At 53.2% G+C, this 18789-nt stretch overlaps 2 protein-coding genes across 4 annotated transcripts in view; one reads left to right on the forward strand and one right to left on the reverse strand.

Moving 5' to 3' along the window:
• Positions 1-11025, forward strand: part of ikbkg (inhibitor of nuclear factor kappa B kinase regulatory subunit gamma) — a 41181-nt gene extending 30156 nt beyond the window's left edge. For all 3 annotated transcript variants that reach the window (XM_085978910.1, XM_085978907.1, XM_085978909.1), the window contains 5 exons: positions 1132-1222; positions 2158-2298; positions 4871-5013; positions 6580-6644; positions 9325-11025. In XM_085978910.1, coding sequence (XP_085835036.1) covers positions 1132-1222; positions 2158-2298; positions 4871-5013; positions 6580-6644; positions 9325-9491 — 607 coding nt within the window. In that variant the 3' untranslated portion in view covers positions 9492-11025. The remainder of the gene's footprint in view (positions 1-1131; positions 1223-2157; positions 2299-4870; positions 5014-6579; positions 6645-9324) is intronic.
• Positions 11026-15649: 4624 nt separating this feature from the next.
• The window catches only part of LOC147086735 (selenide, water dikinase 1-like), a 37208-nt gene continuing 34068 nt past the window's right edge, over positions 15650-18789 (reverse strand). The window contains exon 8 of the mRNA XM_085978911.1: positions 15650-17859. Within this exon, the coding sequence (XP_085835037.1) occupies positions 17633-17859 (227 nt within the window). The 3' untranslated portion in view covers positions 15650-17632. The remainder of the gene's footprint in view (positions 17860-18789) is intronic.

Genomic DNA, 18789 nt, shown 5'->3' on the forward strand with positions numbered 1-18789 from the left:
CTCACTCCCGGGTATCTGTTATTCTATATATAAACCCCCCCGAACCCCTTGATTAGATTCCAGCCTGTAACTCACTCCCGGGTATTTGTTATTCTATATATAAACCCCCCGAACCCCTTGATTAGATTCCAGCCTGTAACTCACTCCCGGGTATCCGTTATTCTATATATAAACCCCCCCGAACCCCTCGATTAGATTCCAGCCTGTAACTCACTCCCGGGTATCTGTTATTCTATATATAAACCCCCCGATTAGATTCCAGCCTGTAACTCACTCCCGGGTATCTGTTATTCTATATATAAACTCCCCCGAACCCCTCGATTAGATTCCAGCCTGTAACTCACTCCCAGGTATCCGTTATTCTATATATAAACTCCCCCGAACCCCTCGATTAGATTCCAGCCTGTAACTCACTCCCGGGTATCTGTTATTCTATATATAAACCCCCCGACCCCCTCGATTAGATTCCAGCCTATAACTCACTCCTGGGGATCTGTTATTCTATATATAAACCCCCCGATTAGATTCCAGCCTGTAACTCACTCCCGGGTATCTGTTATTCTATATATAAACTCCCCCGAACCCCTCGATTAGATTCCAGCCTGTAACTCACTCCCGGGTATCCGTTATTCTATATATAAACTCCCCCGAACCCCTCGATTAGATTCCAGCCTGTAACTCACTCCCGGGTATCTGTTATTCTATATATAAACCCCCCGAACCCCTCGATTAGATTCCAGCCTGTAACTCACTCCTGGGGATCTGTTATTCTATATATAAACCCCCCGAACCCCTCGATTAGATTCCAGCCTGTAACTCACTCCCGGGTATCTGTTATTCTATATATAAACCCCCCCGAACCCCTCGATTAGATTCCAGCCTGTATCTCACTCCCGGGTATCTGTTATTCTATATATAAACCCCCCGAACCCCTCGATTAGATTCCAGCCTGTAACTCACTCCCGGGTATCTATTCTATATATAAACCCCCCGAACCCCTCGATTAGATTCCAGCCTGTAACTCACTCCCGGGCAGTCTCTGTGCGATATCTGTACGTGGGCTCTAGGGGAATGTTTCGGGTTTGAGACAGATTACCGTGTTGTGTATCTCTCTCTCTCTGACATCCACAGGCGGAAACTGGCACAGTTGCAGGCTGCCTACCATCACCTGTTCGAGGATTATGACCGGATGGTCAAGAGCCTGGATGACAAGAAGAGCAGAGTAAGTGTGAAGGGAGCGGGTGCGCGTCTATACACAGCAGCCTCGGGAAGGATTTACCAGAACAGGACTGGGGCTAAAAGGGTTAAATTCCGAGGACCTGTTGCACAGACTGGGCTTGTGTTCCCTCGAGTGTAGAAGATTAAGGGGTGATCTGATCGAGGTGTTTGAGATGATTAAAGGATCCGATCGGGTCGATCGAGGGAGAAACTATTTCCTCTGGTGGGGGGAGTCCAGAACAAGGGGGCAGAACCTTCAAATTAGAGCCAGGCCGTTCAGGGGTGATGTCAGGAAGCACTTCTTCACACAAAGGCTGGTGGGAATCTGGAACTCTCCCCCGCAAAGAGCTGTCGAGGCTGGGGGTCAATTGGAAATTTCAAAACTGAGATTGAGAGAATTTTGTTGGGTAAGGGGTATTAAGGGTTACGGAACCAAGGTGGGTGGATGGAGTTAAGTTACAGATCAGTCATGATCTCATTGAATGGTGGAACAGGCTGGAGGGGTTGAATGGCCTCCTCCTGTTCCTATGGTAACAGGCTCGAGGGGGCTGAATGGTCTCCTCCTGTTCCTATGGTAACAGGCTCGAGGGGGCTGAACGGCCTCCTCCTGTTCCTAATGTAACAGGCTCGAGGGGGTTGAACGGCCTCCTCCTGTTCCTAATGTAACAGGCTCGAGGGGGCTGAATGGCCTCCTCCTGTTCCTAATGTAACAGGCTCAAGGGGCTGAACGGCCTCCTCCTGTTCCTAATGTAACAGGCTCGAGGGGGCTGAATGGGCCTCCTCCTGTTCCTATGGTAACAGGCTCGAGGGGGCTGAACGGCCTCTACCTGTTCCGCGGCAGGGCGTTTGAGCACAGTTGCCGGTGTTTTGACGAGCGTTTCTCCCCCCACCCCCCGCCACCCCCGGTGTGTCGAGTTATGTTTCTCCCCTCCTGTGCAGGGACAGATGGAGGAGGTCATGCAGCAGCTGAGGGAGGCCGAGGACGCCCTGGTGATGAAGCAGGAGCTGATCGACAAGCTGAAGGAAGATGCGGAGAAGCTGAAGGCCGAGCTGGAGACCATCCCGGTCCTCAACGCCCAGGTAGGCCGCCAGGCCAGAGCTTGCGGAGTCAGGGGACAAAGTAGCAGAAGGGATCGCAAGCTGGCTTCAAGACCGAAAGCCGAGCAGGGGTAAAGGGTAGCTAGTCACAGTGACACGACCACCGGACGTCCCAAAGCGCTTCACAGCCAATGAAGGACTTCTTTTGAAGTGTGGTCACTGTTGTAATGTGGGAAATGCGGCAGCCAATCTGCGCACAGCAAGCTCCCACAAACAGCAATGTGATAATGACCAGATCATCTGTTTTTAGTGATGTTGGTTGAGGGATAAATATTGGCCCCAGGACACCGGGGAGAACTCCCCCCTGCTCTTCTTCCAATAGTGACCGTGGGATCTTTTACATTCGCCCGAGAGGGCAGACGGGGCCTCGGGTTTAATGTCTCATCCTGAAAGACGGTACCTCCAACAGTGCGGCGCTCCCTCAGTACCGCCCCTCCGACAGCGCGGCGCTCCCTCAGTACCGCCCCTCCGACAGTGCGGCGCTCCCTCAGTACCGCCCCGCCGACAGTGCGGCGCTCCCTCAGTACCGCCCCTCCGACAGTGCGGCGCTCCCTCAGTACCGCCCCTCCGACAGTGCGGCGCTCCCTCAGTACCGCCCCTCCGACAGTGCGGCGCTCCCTCAGTACCGCCCCTCCGACAGTGCGGCGCTCCCTCAGTACCGCCCCTCCGACAGTGCGGCGCTCCCTCAGTACCGCCCCTCCGACAGTGCGGCGCTCCCTCAGTACCGCCCCTCCGACAGTGCGGCGCTCCCTCAGTACCGCCCCTCCGACAGTGCGGCGCTCCCTCAGTACCGCCCCTCCGACAGTGCGGCGCTCCCTCAGTACCGCCCCTCCGACAGTGCGGCGCTCCCTCAGTACCGCCCCTCCGACAGTGCGGCGCTCCCTCAGTACCGCCCCTCCGACAGTGCGGCGCTCCCTCAGTACCGCCCCTCCGACAGTGCGGCGCCCCCTCAGTACCGCCCCTCCGACAGTGCGGCGCTCCATTAGTGCCGTCTTTCGGGATGAGACGTTAAACCCGAGGCCCCGTCTGCCCTCTCGGGTGGATGTAAAAGATCCCACAACCACTATTGGAAGAAGAGCAGGGGGGAGTTCTCCCCGGTGTCCTGGGCCCAATATTTATCCCTCAACCAGCATCACTAAAAACAGATGATCTGGTCATTATCACATTGCTGTTTGTGGGAGCTTGCTGTGCGCAAATTGGCTGCTGCGTTTCCCACATTACAACAGCGACCACACTTCAAAAAAAGTCCTTCATTTGTTGTGAAGCGCTTTGAGACGTCCGGTGGTCGTGAAAGGTGCTATATAAATGTAAGTCTATCTTTCTTGTGCGGAGGAGCATAACGAGGGTCCATCAATAGAAGAGAGTCACTAATAAATCCAATCGGGAATTCAGGAGAAACTTCTTTACCCAGAGAGTGGTGAGAACGTGGAACTCGCTCCCACAGGGAGTGGTCAAGGCGAATAGTGTAGATGCATTTAAGGGGGAGGCTGGACAAGCATATGAGGGAGAAGATAGGAGCAGGAGTAGGCCATTCGGCCCCTCGAGCCTGCTCCGCCATTTAATGCGATCATGGCTGATCATCCAAATTCAGTCCCCTGTCCCTGCCTTCTCCCCATATCCCTTGATCCCTTTAGCCTTAAGAAATATATCCAACTCCTTCTTGAATATATTTAATGAATTGGCCTCCACTGCCTTGTGTGGTAGAGAATTCCACAGGTTCACCACTCTCTGGGTGAAGAAATTCCTCCTCATCTCTGTCCTAAATGGTTTACCCCTTATCCTTAGACTGTGACCCCTGGTTCTGGACTCCCCCGCCATCGGGAACATCCTTCCTGCATCTAGTCTGTCTAGTGCTGTTAGAATTTTATATGTTTCAATGAGATCCCCTCTCATTCTTCTAAACTCCAGCGAGTACAAGCCCAATCGACCCAATCTCTCCTCATACGTCATTCCTGCCATCCCAGGTATCAGTCTGGTGAATCTTCGCTGCACTCCCTCCGTGGCAAGAACATCCTTCCTCAGATAAGGCGACCAAAACTGCACACAATACTCAAGGTGTGGTCTCACCAAGGCCCTGTACAACTGCAGCAAGACATCCTTGCTCCTATACTCGAATCCTCTCGCTACGAAGGCCAACATACCATTTGCCTTCTTGACCGCCTGCTGCACCTGCATGCTTACCTTCAGTGACTGGTGCACACCACCACCCAGGTCTCGTTGCACTTCCCCTTCTCCCAATCTATTGCCGTTCAGATAATAATCTGCCTTTCTGTTTTTGCCACCAAAGTGGATAACCTCGCATTTATCCACATTGCACTGCATCTGCCCAATCGCCCAACCTGTCCAAATCGTACATTTAAGGTGGAGATAGACAGATTTTTGCAAGATACGGGAGTGAAGGCTTAAGGGGAGCGTGGCGGGGAAGTGGCTTTGAGCCCGAGATGAGATTAGCGGTGATCTTATTGAATGGCGGAGCAGGCTCGAGGGGGCCGAGTGGCCTGTTCCTGCTCCTATTCCTTGCGCTGATGACCGTAAACGTTTTGTCTTTTCGCAGGCCGAGGTTTTCAAGGCCGACTTTCTGGCCGAGAGGTTGGCGCGAGAGAAGCTGCACGAGCAGAAGGAGGGCCAGCACGAGCGACTGCTGGCCCTACAGGCGGAGTACGAGAAGCTGCGGAGCGAACACGAGGAGGCCACCCGGTAACCGCCAGCCGCCATTCCCGATCCAAAAAAATCCCCACCGTAAGAAATGTGTGCGGGAGTCGGCCATTCGGCCCCTCGAGCCTGCTCCGCCATTCATTAAGATCATGGCTGATCTTCGACCTCAACTTCACTTTCCCGCCCCGATCCCTCGATTCCCCTCGAGTCCAAAAATCTCTCGATCTCAGCCTTGAATCTACTCGACGACTGAGCCTCCACAGCCCTCTGGGGCAGAGAATTCCAAAGATTCACCGCCCTCGGAGTGAAGAAATTCCTCCTCATCTCAGTCCTGAATGGCCGACCCCTTATCCTGAGACTGTGACCCCTGGTTCGAGACTCTCCAGCCAGGGGGGAAACAGCCTCTCAGCATCGACCCTGTCAATCCCCCTCAGAATCTTATATGTTTCAATGAGATCACCTCTCATTCTTCTAAACTCCAGAGAGTATCGGCCCATTCTACTCAATCTCTCCTCATAGGACAATCCCCCCCATCCCAGGAACCAGTCTGGTGAACCTTCGTTGCACTCCCTCTGATGTAAGAAAACTACTAGGCACTCAGTCTAAGCGTTAAACAAAGCTTTAATCAACTGTTTTACAACATGGAGGTCTAGTTGTGTCCTTCACTAGTTCCTGTTAAAGAATGTCCTGCGCAAGCTGGGCCCGTGCCCGAGTATTTATACTCTCCCTGGAGAGAGCGCCACACTGTCGGAGGGGCGGTACTGAGGGAGCGCCGCACTGTCGGAGGGGCGGTACTGAGGGAGCGCCGCACTGTCGGAGGGGCGGTACTGAGGGAGCGCCGCACTGTCGGAGGGGCGGTACTGAGGGAGCGCCGCACTGTCAGAGGGGCGGTACTGAGGGAGCGCCGCACTGTCGGAGGGGCGGTACTGAGGGAGCACCGCACTGTCGGAGGGGCGGTACTGAGGGGAGCGCCGCACTGTCGGAGGGGCGGTACTGAGGGAGCGCCGCACTGTCGGAGGGGCGGTACTGAGGGAGCGCCGCACTGTCGGAGGGGCGGTACTGAGGGAGCGCCGCACTGTCGGAGGGGCGGTACTGAGGGAGCGCCGCACTGTCGGAGGGGCGGTACTGAGGGAGCGGCGCACTGTCGGAGGGGCGGTACTGAGGGAGCGCCGCACTGTCGGAGGTGACATATTTCAGATGAGACGTTAAACCGAGGCCCCGTCTGCCCTCTCGGGTGGATGTAAAAGATCCCATGGCCACTATCGGAAGAAGAGCAGGGGGGAGTTCTCCCCGGTGCCCTGGGGCCAATATTTATCCCTCAACCAACATCACTAAAAACAGATGATCCGGTCATTATCACATTGCTGTTTGTGGGAGATTGCTGTGCGCAAATTGGCTGCCGCGTTTCCTACATTACAACAGTGACCACACTTCAAAAAAAGTCCTTCATTGGCTGTGAGGCGCTTTGGGACGTCCTGAGGTGGTGAAAGGGGCTGGAGAAACGCGAGTCTCTCTTTGTCTCTCGGGTCTCTACTCACCGTGTGCACTTTGAGGTTCTTGGTTATTCTTCAGTTAGAGAAATATCTGTTTTCTTTTTGCTTTTTAAAGGGCTCATATTGAGGAAATGCAACGCAGACACAATGACAGCCTCCGCGGGCCGATGGGCGTCCAAGGTGAGCTCTCCCTATACATTGGGGCTCTGTCACTGGGTGGGAAGCTGATACACGGGAATAAAGTGTAAACTTTTTTAAAATTTGTTCCTGGGATGTGGGCGTCGCTGGTAAGGCCCAGCATTTATTGCCCATCCCTAATCGGCCCTTGAGAAGGTGGTGGTGAGCCGCCTTCTTGAACCGCTGCAGTCCGTGTGGTGAAGGTGCTCCTACAGCGCTGTTAGGGAGGGAGTTCCAGGATTTTGACCCAGCGACGATGAAGGAACGGCCGATATATTTCCAAGTCAGGATGGTGTGTGTGACTTGGAGGGGAACTTGGAGGTGGTGGTGTTCCCGTGCGCCTGCTGCCCTTGTCCTTCTAGGTGGAAGGGGTCGCGGGTTTGGGAGGTGCTGCCGAAGAAGCCTTGGCGAGTTGCTGCAGTGCATCTTGTAGATGGTCCACACTGCAGCCGCGGTGCGCCTGTGGTGGAGGGAGTGAATGTTTAAGGTGGTGGACGGGGTGCCGATCAAGCGGGCTGCTTTGTCCTGGATGGTGTCGAGCTTCTCGAGTGTTGTTGGAGCTGCACTCATCCAGGCAAGTGGAGAATGTTCCATCACACTCCTGACTTGTGCCTTGTAGATGGTGGAAAGGCTTTGGGGAGTCAGGAGGTGAGACACTCGCCGCAGAATACCCAGCCTCTGACCTGCTCTTGTAGCCACAGTATTTATGTGGCTGGTCCAGTTAAGTTTCTGGTCAATGGTGACCCCCAGGATGTTGATGGTGGGGGATTCGGCGATGGTAATGCCGTTGAATGTCAAGGGGCGGTGGTTAGACTCTCGCTTGTTGGAGATGGTCATGGCCTGGCACTTCTGTGGCACGAATGTTACCTGCCACTTATCAGCCCAAGCCTGAACGTCGAAGGGCTGCTCATGGGGGCGGGGGTGAGTTACCGGACTGGGTGGACCGGGTGGAACCTGTCCCCCAGCGACAGTCGCAGCTTTCAGGAGAGATGGCGAAGAAAGAGGTTTTGTAGAGTAGACACAGAATGTTTCCACTTGTGGGGAAGAGCAAAACTAGGGGCCATCAATATAAGATAGTCACCAAGAAATCCAATCAGGAATTCAGAAGGAACTTCTTTACAACAACAAACATAACTTGTATTTATATAGCGCCTTTAACGTAGTAAAACGTCCCAAGGTGCTTCACAGGAACGTAAACCAGACAGTAATTTGACACCGAGCCACATAAGGAGATATTAGGGGCAGGTGACCAAAAGCTGGGTCAAAGAGGTCGGTTTTAAGGTGCGTCTTAAAGGAGGAGAGGTTTAGGGAGGGAATTCCAGAGCTCGGGGGCCCTGGCGCGGTCGCCAGTGGTGGAGTGATGGAAATCGGGGGGGATGCGCAAGAGGCCAGAATTGGAGGAGCGCCGAGATCCCAGAGGGTTGTGGTGCGGGAGGGGGGCGAGGAAGCCGCGGAGGGATTTGAAAACTAGGATGAGAATTTTGAAATCGAGGCGTTGCTTAACCGGGAGCCAATGTAGGTCAGCGAGTACAGGGGGGGCAATGGGTGAACAGGACTTGGTGCGAGTTAGGACACGGGGCAGCCGAGTTTTGGATGACCTCAAGTTTACGTAGGGTGGAATGTGGGAGGTCGGCCAGGAGTGCGTTGGAATTGTCAAATCTGGAGGTAACAAAGGCCAGAGAGTGGTGAGAATGTGGAACTCGTTACCACAGGGAGTGGTTGAGGCGAATAGTATAGATTTATTTAAGGAGAGGCTAAATAAACATATGAGGGAGAAGGGAATAGAGGGTTATGCTGATAGTTAGATGAGGAAAGACGAGAGGAGGCTCGAGTGGAGCATAAACACCGGCATGGACTGGTTGGGCCGAATGGCCTGTTTCTGTGCCGTATATCCTATGTGAATTGGGAGGGGGGTGGGGAAGGAAAACTTTGCACCGTACTGTTGAGTTTGGCATTATATTTAAACGGTGTCGGCCGTGGCTCTCGCTCTCGCCTCTGGGTCAGAAGGTGGTGGGTGCGAGCTGCATTGCAGAGACTCGAGTCGCGTAATCCAGGCCCGACACTTCCCCCGGTGCCAGTACTGAGGGAGCGCCGCACTGTCGGAGGGGCAGTACTGAGGGATCGCCACATTGTCGGAGGGGCGGTACTGAGGGAGCGCCACATTGTCGGAGGGGCGGTACTGAGGGAGCGCCGCACTGTCGGAGGGGCGGTACTGAGGGAGCGCCGCACTGTCGGAGGTGCGGTACTGAGGGAGCGCCGCACTGTCGGAGGGGCGGTACTGAGGGAGCGCCGCACTGTTGGAGGTGCCGTCTTTCGGATGAGACATTAAACCGAGGCCCCGTCTGCCCTCTCAGGTGGACGTAAAAGATCCCACGGCCACTATTGGAAGAAGAGCAGGGGGGAGTTCTCCCCGGTGTCCTGGGACCAATATTTATCCCTCAACCAACATCACTAAAACAGACGATCTGGTCACTTATCACATTGCTGTTTGTGGGAGCTTGCTGTGCGCAAATTGGCTGCTGCGTTTCCTACATTACAACAATGACCACACTTCAAAAAAAAAGTCCTTCATTGGCTGTGACGCGCTTTGGGACGCCCTGAGGTGGTGAAAGGCGCTGGAGAGATGGGAGTCTTACATTAATTTTTTTCCTTATTTCCCCCCCCCTCCCCACCACCTTTTTAGGCAATTACTTCCAGAGCGGAAACACGATCCCGTTCAGCGCTGCCGCTGAACCGGCGCGCCGACGCAGCGTCCCAGACGAGCAGCCGGACTTTCGGTGCCCCAAGTGCCAGTACCTGGCGCCCGACATGGACACGCTTCAGATTCACGTGATGGACTGCATCCAGTGATCGGGCCCAGGCCCCGCTGCGGAGAAGGATTAGGGCGAGCGCACAGAACAAAAGTTTTGATAAATAAAAATTTCGCGACCGAAAGAAAAAAAAAAAAAAAGGACAGCATCGACGCCAGCATTTGATCGAACGCTTTGAATCACCGGCACACGGTTACATTAAGCAACGATATGTAGCCTGTGCGGGTGAGGCAATTGGAGAACGCACCAAGCTGCTGATTTTCAACTTGCCCCTCTTTCCTGCTCATCGACGACGAGAATTGCCTTCTTCCGGGCAGCCCACTGCGAACTGAAACCTCTTGCTTTACAATTTCAGCTTTCCTTGTCCTCACTCATCAATTGGCTCCCTCACCGAACGCGCCGACTCTTGCTGGGGTTCGAGTCGCAGGGGGTGCCCGTTCTTCGTGTCCCGTCACCGTGCGGGGCAATCACAGGCACAGACCCGCGTCCCGTCACCGTGTTGGGGGAATCGCAGGCATAGATCCGTGTCCCGTCGTCGTGCGGGGGAATCGCAGGCACAGACCCGCGTCCCTTCACCGCGTGGGGGAATCGCAGGCACAGACCCGCGTCCCGTCATCGTGCGGGGGAATCGCAGGCACAGACCCGCATCCCGTCACCGTGCGGGGGAATCGCAGACACAGACCCGCATCCCGTCACCGTGCGGGGGAATCGCAGGCACAGATCCGCGTCCTGTTACCATGCGGTGGAATCGCAGACACAGACCCGCGTCCCGTTACTGTGTTGGGGGAATCGCAGGCACAGACCCGCGTCCCGTCATCGTGCGGGAGAAGCGCAGGCACAGACCCGCGTCCCGTCACCGCGTGGGGGAATCGCAGGCACAGACCCGCGTTCCGTCACCATGTGGGGGAATCACAGGCACAGCCCCGCGTCCCATCGCTGTGCATTCCTACGAGAACCGGTGAAAATATGCTTCAGGGAATGGTCAGGTAGCTTTATAAATAGCTGGCGGCGTGACAGGAGGGCGTGTGGCTGCAATTAAACGGCTGGCGCTGTTTGAGTGCAGTGAGGTGGCATTCTGTGGAACAAGCAGCATGCACATAGAACCGAGGGGAGCTGTTAAAGCGACTTTTAAGATGCAGCTCTGGTCTCCTCGAGGTGGCGCAGCGTGTTGGTATTCAGCACTAGGAACGCAGGATGATTCCTCTCTCCCACCCGGCCAGGGAATTGAGGCCAACTGTAGCAGCCCGAATCAGTTGACCCAGCAAACCCCTAGGATCCAAACTGGGTTATTCGGAGCTGTGCGATTGAAGACAACGGCAGAAGTGCTAAGTCACAGAGGGCAATTGAAGGCGAGGGGAGGGAATGGAAAGAGCCATTATTGTAACGTACTGTGAAACTCAAGCCTCCTCATCCCCACCCTGTCCCATACCATGCGATAGTCCCTTCGGTGGATGGTAGTTTCTGTTTCAACAACTAGATTTAATTCTCTCGTACTGACTTACCTAAAACAGGGCTAGAACTACTGAATGTTTCATATCTCAGAATATTCTTTTAATAAACAAACATGAAATATCCCTGTGCTTGTACTTAATGAAGATATCTGCACACTGGTGTCTCTCACTCCTTCTCCCTCGGATATAGCTGTACACTGACTGGTGTCTCTCAGTCCCCCTCTCTCAGGGAGATATCTGTACACTGACTGGTGTCTCTCAGTCCCTCTCTCTCAGGGAGATATCTGTACACTGACTGGTGTCTCTCAGTCCCCTCTCTCAGGGAGATATCTGTACACTGACTGGTGTCTCTCAGTCCCCTCTCTCAGGGAGATATCTGTACACTGACTGGTGTCTCTCAGTCCCTCTCTCTCAGAGATATCTGTACACTGACTGGTGTCTCTCAGTCCCCTCTCTCTCAGGGAGATATCTGTACACTGGTGTCTCTCAGTCCCTCTCTCTCAGGGAGATATCTGTACACTGACTGGTGTCTCTCAGTCCCCTTTCCCTCAGGGAGATATCTGTACACTTATTGGTGTCTCTCAGTCCCTCTCCCTCAGGGAGATATCTGTACACTGACTGGTGTGTCTCAGTCCCTCAGGGAGATATCTGTACATTGCTCAGGAGAGCACTAACAGCAAGATGCCAGCCTGGGACAGAGATAGACCAAGTTGTGATTGACTGCATAACCATTCCTGCTCCTGTCCATTTGAAGCCTCGGTAATTTCATGCATTCCCTTATCCGGAAGGCAATGGATCATTGCTGGGGTCCAGCCCAAGTGGCCAATCCCCACACGCAAACATCGAGAGGTTGTGAGATGGGAGGGGAAATTAAAAAAAGGACACAGCTCTTGGCGACTGATCAGGAGCAGGAATCCTGGCTGATCGATCCTTCTCCCTGGGAACTATTAGCCTTTTATTAATACTTGTTCCTGGGAGGTGGGAGTTACTGGCAAGGCCAGCATTTATTGCCCATCCCTAATCGCCCCTTGAGAAGGTGGTGGTGAGCCGCCTTCTTGAACCGCTGCAGTCCGTGTGGTGAAGGTGCTCCCACAGTGCTGTTAGGGAGGGAGTTCCAGGATTTTGACCCAGCGACGATGAAGGAACGGCCGATATATTTCCAAGTCAGGATGGTGTGTGTGACTCGGAGGGGAACTTGGAGGTGGTGGTGTTCCCGTGCGCCTGCTGCCCTTGTCCTTCTGGGCAGAAGAGGTGGCGGGTTTGGGAGGTGCTGTAGAAGAAGCCTTGGCGAGTTGCTGCAGTGCATCTTGTAGATGGTACACACTGCAGCCACGGTGCGCCGGTGGTGGAGGGAGCCTGGAGATGAAACACAGAAGATAGGAGCAGGAGTAGGCCATTCGAGCCTGCTCCGCCATTCAATGAGATCATGGCTGATCATCCAAATTCAGTGCCCTGTCCCTGCCTTCTCCCCATATCCCTTGATCCCTTTAGCCTTAAGAAATATATCCAACTCTTTCTTGAATATATTTAATGAACTGGCCTCCACCGCCCTCTGTGGTAGAGAATTCCACAGGTTCACCACCCTCTGGGTGAAGAAATTTCTCCTCATTTCAGTCCTAAATGTCCTACCCCATATCCTATGACCCCTGGTTCTGGACTCCCCAACCATCGGGAACATCCTTCCAGCATCTAGTCTGTCCAGGCCTGACAGAATTTTATAGGTTTCGATGAGATCCCCTCTCAATCTTCTAAACTCCAGTGAGTATAAGCCCAATCGACACAATCTCTCCTCATACGTCATTCCTGCCATCCCAGGTATCAGCCTGGTGAATCTTCGCTGCACTCCTTCCATGGCAAGAACGTCCTTCCTCAGATAAGGCGACCAAAACTGCACACAATACTCAAGGTGTGGTCTCACCACGGCCCCGTACAACTGTAGCAAGACATCCTTGTTCCTGTACTCGAATCCTCTCGCTACGAAGGCCAACATACCATTTGCCGCCTTAACTGCCTGCTGCACCTGCATGCTTACCTTCAGCGACTGGTGCACAAGAACACCCAGGTCTCTCTGCACTTCCCCTTCTCCCAATCTATTGCCGTTCAGATAATAATCTGCCTTCCTGTTTTTGCCACCAAAGTGGATAACCTCACATTTATCCACATTATAGTGCATTTGCCATGTTTCTGCCCAATCACCTAACCTGTCCAAATCGTACTGGAGTTTCATAACATCCTCCTCACAGCATACCCTCCCACCCAGCTTTGTGTCGTCTGCAAATTTGGAGATATTACATCCAATTCCCTCGTCCAGATCATTAATATATATTGTGAACAGCTGGGGTCCTAGGATCGATCCTTGCAGTACCCCACCAGTCACTGCCTGCCACTTGGAAAACGACCCGTTTATTCCAACTCTTTGCTTTCTGTCCGCCAACCAGTTCTCTATCCAAGTCAATACCTTGCCCCCAATCCCATGTGCCTTAATTTTGCACGCTAATCTCTTATGCGGGACCTTATCGAAAGCCTTCTGAAAGTCCAAATACACCACATCCACTGGTTCTCCCTTATCTATTTTACCAGTTACATCCTCAAAAAATTCCAGTAGATTAGTCAAGCATTATTTACCTTTTGTAAATCTATGTTGACTTTGTCTGATCCCGTCACTGCTTTCCAAGTGCTCTGCTATTACATCTTTTATAATGGACTCTAGCATTTTCCCCACTACCAATGTCAGGCTTACCGGTCTATAATTCCCCGCTTTTTCTCTGCCACCTTTTTTGAATAGTGGGCTAACATTAGCTACCCTCCAATCCATGGGTACTGTTCCAGAGTCTATCGAGTTCTGGAAGATGACCAGCAATGCACCTACTATTTCTAGGGCCACTTCCTTAAGTACCCTGGGATGTAGACCATCAGGCCCTGGGGATTTATCAGCCTTCAGTCCCATCAATTTTCCTAACACCATTTCCCTACAAATACTGATTTCTTTCAGTTCCACCCTTTCATCAGACCCTATGTTCCCCGGCATCTCTGGGAGGTTATTTGTGTCCTCCTTTGTGAAGACAGAACCAAAATATGTATTTAGTTGGTCTGCCATTTCTTTGTTCCCCATTATAAATTCCCCCAATTCTGACTGCAAGGGACCTACGCTTGACTTCACCAATCTTTTTCTCTTCACATATCTATAAAAGCTTTTAGTCAGTTTTTATGTTCCCTGCAAGCTTACTCTCATATTCTATTTTCCCTTTCTTAATTAATCCCTTTGTCCTCCTTTGTTGAATCCTAAACTGCTCCCAATCCTCAGGATTATTGCTTTTTCTGGCCAATTTGTATGTCCTCTCCTTGGATCTTATGCTATCCCTAATTTCCCTTGTTAGCCACGGTTGAGTCACCTTTTTTGTTTTATTTTTATGCCAAACTGGGATGAACAACTTTTGTAGTTCATCCATTCGGTCTTTGAATGTTTGCCATTGCCTATCCACCGTCAACCCTTTGAACGCCATTCCCCAATCAACCCTACCCAACTCGCTCCTCAGACCATCGTAGTTCCCTTTATTTAAATTGAGGACCTTAGTTTCTGAGTCAACTACTTCATTCTCCATCTTAATGAAGAATTCGATCATATTATGATCGCTCCGACCCAAGGGGCCTTGTACAACAAGATTGCTAATTAATCCTTTCTCGTTACATAATGCCCAGTCTAAGATGGCCTGATCTCTGGTTGGTTCCTTGACATATTGGTCCAGGAAACCATCCCGTAAACACTCCAGGAATTCCTCCTCCACAGTATTGTTACTAATTTGGTTAGCCCAATCTATATGTAGATTAAAGTCACCCATGATGACTGCTGTGCCCTTATTGCACGCTTCTCCAATTTCCCTTTTAATGCCATCCCCAACCTCCGCCTTACCGTTTGGAGGTCTATATACCACTCCCACTAATGTTTTTTTCCCCTTAGTATTTCTCAATTCTACCCATACAGATTCCACATCATCAAGAGCTAATATCCTTCATTACAATTGTGTTAATCCCTTCTTTAACCAGTAATGCTACCCCTCCTCCCTTTCCTTTTTGCCTATCTTTCCTGAATATCGAATACCCCTGGATGTTCAGTTCCCAGTCTTGGCCATCCTTGAGCCACGTTTCTGTAATCCCAACCAAATCATATTCGTTTACCTCTATTTGCGCATCCAATTCATCCACCTTATTACAAATGCTCCTCGCATTAAGACACAAAGCCTTCAGGCTTGTTTTTTTAACGCACTTAGACCTATTAGAATTATTATTTACTGTGGCCACGTTTGATTTAAACCGTTGATTTCTCTGACTGCCACTTTTGTTTTTCTCCTTCCTATCTTTTGCTTTTATCCTTGTTTCCCTTTCCTCTGTCTCCCTGCTCAGGTTCCCAACCCCCTTCCATTTTAGTTTAAACCCTCCCCCACAGCACCAGCAAACACTCCCCCCTAGGACATCGGTTCCAGCCCTGCCCAGGTGCAGACCGTCCGGTTTGAACTGGTCCCACCTCCCCCAGAACCCAGAATGAAAACTCTTCCTAGCCCGGGAAAACCTTCACAGAACAGAACCAGCAGGGCGGGCTGTTTAATAAACCTTTTCCCTCGAGTGTATTCCGAACCACACTCGGTTAAAATAAGACAGAACTGATGACGCTGGCTGAACTGCCGGTGATTCTGTGTTGTGCGCGCCCGGTGGAGTTAGTCGGGGAATGAGGACCCATGGAGACGCTGTGTTTATTTTTTTTCTACAAACAGATCTTTATTGGTACGTAACGTGGATTCACAGAAGGAAGGAAACCGGCCCCATTGGGCCCGCGGGCTCGGACTGTGGCCCGCCCTCTCGCATCAACTGATCCGCCAGTCGCCCCCAGCCCGCCGGGCGGGCTTTGCGGGGGGAGGCTTCATTTGCGGAGAGGGCGGGCGGGCGGCCGAGGCGGGCTGATGGAGGCCGGCTACACCGCTCGCGTCCGGGAGGCGATCCCACCCCCCACCTCCTCGCCCCTGCCCGAGCTGCTCAATCCAGGGCCAGGGACGAGGGGTGGAGGAAAAGGGGGAGACACGAGCGGAAGGTGGAACAAGAAACAAACACGCTGATGGAGGGGGTAAACATTGGAACCCTGTACAAAGACTCTGAAACCCCCGATTTCAAATTTACACTCGGACACCATTCTATCGATAATCAGCACTACTAGCGGTTAAATCACAATCACCTAATGATTCCGGGCATACCAACCCTCAGCACAGCACCCGGGCTGGTCAGGTCCTCAGGGGGCGGGGGGTGAGGAGAAAATAAAGAGGAAGAACAACAACGAGAGGCCGTAAAACAGATCCCGACAAGTCACCATGTTATGCTATCCTCCCTCCTCCTAATCTGCAGGGATTGACCAATCACATTCCTCTCTTTTTTTTTAGGGGGGGTGGCGGGGGGAGCGGCCTAGTCCTGACACACGCCTTCCCAGCGGGGTCTCACGGGACGGCGAGCAGGAGCAGGGGACCCCGGACAATCGTGGCTCCCAAGACCTTCGGCCGAGTCGACTAAACCCAGCCGCAGATCGCGGGACGTGAGTCTGGACGCTTCGCACGGTCCGGGTTTTGTATTCGGCGAGGGCCGATTAGGGACAGGGAGATTCGAATTTTTTTTTTTTTTTTTTTTTTTTTTAAAAGGGAGGAGGCAGACGAGAACGGGAGACGGCGGATGGACGACCAGCTTGCTCGTTTGATAAAGCTCCCGGCGGTGACTGGAGACAACTTGTGTCGGCCTTTCGAACCGGAGAGAGAGATTTCTCCCCACCCTACCCCACCAAACAGATAAAAACACCTGTGTGAATGAATACAACCCTCTTGACAATCCATCAAGTCCCCCCACACTATCACCCACCTAAAAAAAAAAGAACATTTATATCCTTATTGGTTCAACGGCCTCGGGTGAAAGAGGGCAGAATGATGGAAGCAGACACTCGATTGGCTTGATTCACAGAAACCGCCCCTTACCTTTCCCACACTAAAATAAGGCTTTCGAGTCGCGTAAAGTCTGCGCGGCAGTTGTGGAGAGATCCTCTCCTCCGGGATCCCGGACAGCATGCAGGACAGGCCCGGACCAGCAGCCTTGAAGCAACGGAGGGACGCAGAAGAGCGTCAGCTGTGGAATTGTTTTAAGATCAAATCGAATCGAATCATGAGAGAGACAGGGCTCGCACTGCAGGGAACGGTCTCACCGCGACAACGCCTTGCCCCAGGTAACCCGGGCTCGAGGTCGGGCCTGTGTGAGAAATCAGTTGTGAGAGGACTGCTGTTAAAAATAGAAGGGGTGGGGTGGGGGGGGAGTAAGATTTACTTTGCTGGGAATCGGTGGGTGTGGCGGGCACGCTTTGGAGAGCTGCGCTGAGGCGACAGGTTGAAGGGCCTGCGCTAGGGGTTCAAAAAAAAATCAACAGCCGCCGCAGCAACGCAAGGGCCGCAGCAGCCGGCCCATCGTCACTTCCTCTGTGGGGGGGGGGGGGGGGGGGTGGGTTAGAGTTGTGGGGGCGGGGGGCAGCCTCGCTCGTTATAAACGAGTCAATACGGTACCGGAATAGAGTGGGCGGAAGAGTGCTGCCGCCTTCTCGCGGCCCGGGCCGTCTCCGACGGGACTTTTCTGCCGGCGCCTCTGCTCGGGACCGGCGGTGCGGGTTTTGACAGTCGCTCCGGATGTTCGCCGCCGCGGCGTGGGCGGCGTTCTAAGACGGGGTCTCGGGGCTGGCGCTGGAGTTGTTGTCCTGGGGCGAGGAGGCGCCGCGGGGAGCCACCTCGATAATCCGGGGCTTGTCGATAATGCGGGCGGTCCGGTTGCCCTTCTCCACGATGCCGATGATCCACGCCTGGTGGCCCTCGCCGTACTTGGGCGACTTGATCTCGGCGCAGAAGCGAGCGGCTTGCTCCCGGGGCAGGCAGATCAGCAAGCCACCTTTCAAAAGAAAGAGTGGCGTTAAAATACAGCGAGGGTCGGGAGCGAGAGACATGACAGAATCTACAGCCCATTCGGCCCCTCTGCTCCGTGCCGGTGTTTCTGCTGCACACGAGCCTCCTCCCGCCCCCTCTTCATCTCACCCCATCCTTCTATTCCCTTCTCCCGCATGTGTTTATCCAGCTTCCCCTTAAATACATCGACGCTATTCACCTCGACCACTCCCTGTGGGAGCGAGTTCCACATTCTCACCACTCTCTGGGTGAAGAAGTTTCTCCTGAATTCCCGATTGGATTTATTAGTGACTCTCTTATATTGATGGCCCCTAGTTCTGGTCTCCCCCACGAGTGGAAACATCTTCTCTACGTCTACCCTATCGAAACCCCTTCATAATCTTAAAGACCTCCATCAGGTCAACCCACCGCCTTCTCTTTTCTAGACCCTGTTCAATCTTTCCTGCTAGGTATAACCTCTCAGATCTGGGGTCATTCTCCTAAATCTCTTTCTGCACCTTCTCCAGTGCCTCTAGATCCCTTTTGTAATTTGGAGACCAGAACTGGGCATTAAACAACCTTCATGGAAATCCGCCTCCTCCCTCCCCTGAAGGCGTCAACTCTCACAGGGAGTTAGGGGGCTCTGGTACCTCCCCCTCCCTCCCCCCAGTGTCCTTTCATCACGCGAGGCTGGGGAATGAGTGACGGCGGGCTATTCGACTGTGGCAGGCATTACAACGGAGCCCAATGCCGTCCTCCCCCGACATCCCGTGCCCGGCGGCCGGGGGTCACTGGACAGTGATGAGGAGCAGGGACCCTGGCTGATCCACCCCATTCACCCCCCTCCTTCACCGCCTCCCTAACCCAGGGGTATGAGGCCAGTGGTTTCTTTTTTATTATTCGTTCCTGGGATGTGGGCGTCGCTGGCAAGGCCCAG

Source organism: Somniosus microcephalus, unplaced genomic scaffold (assembly GCF_052327205.1).
Source record: "Somniosus microcephalus isolate GS21.2 unplaced genomic scaffold, FLI_Smic_1.0 unresolved_chr7, whole genome shotgun sequence".
Taxonomy (NCBI): Eukaryota; Metazoa; Chordata; class Chondrichthyes; order Squaliformes; family Somniosidae; genus Somniosus; species Somniosus microcephalus.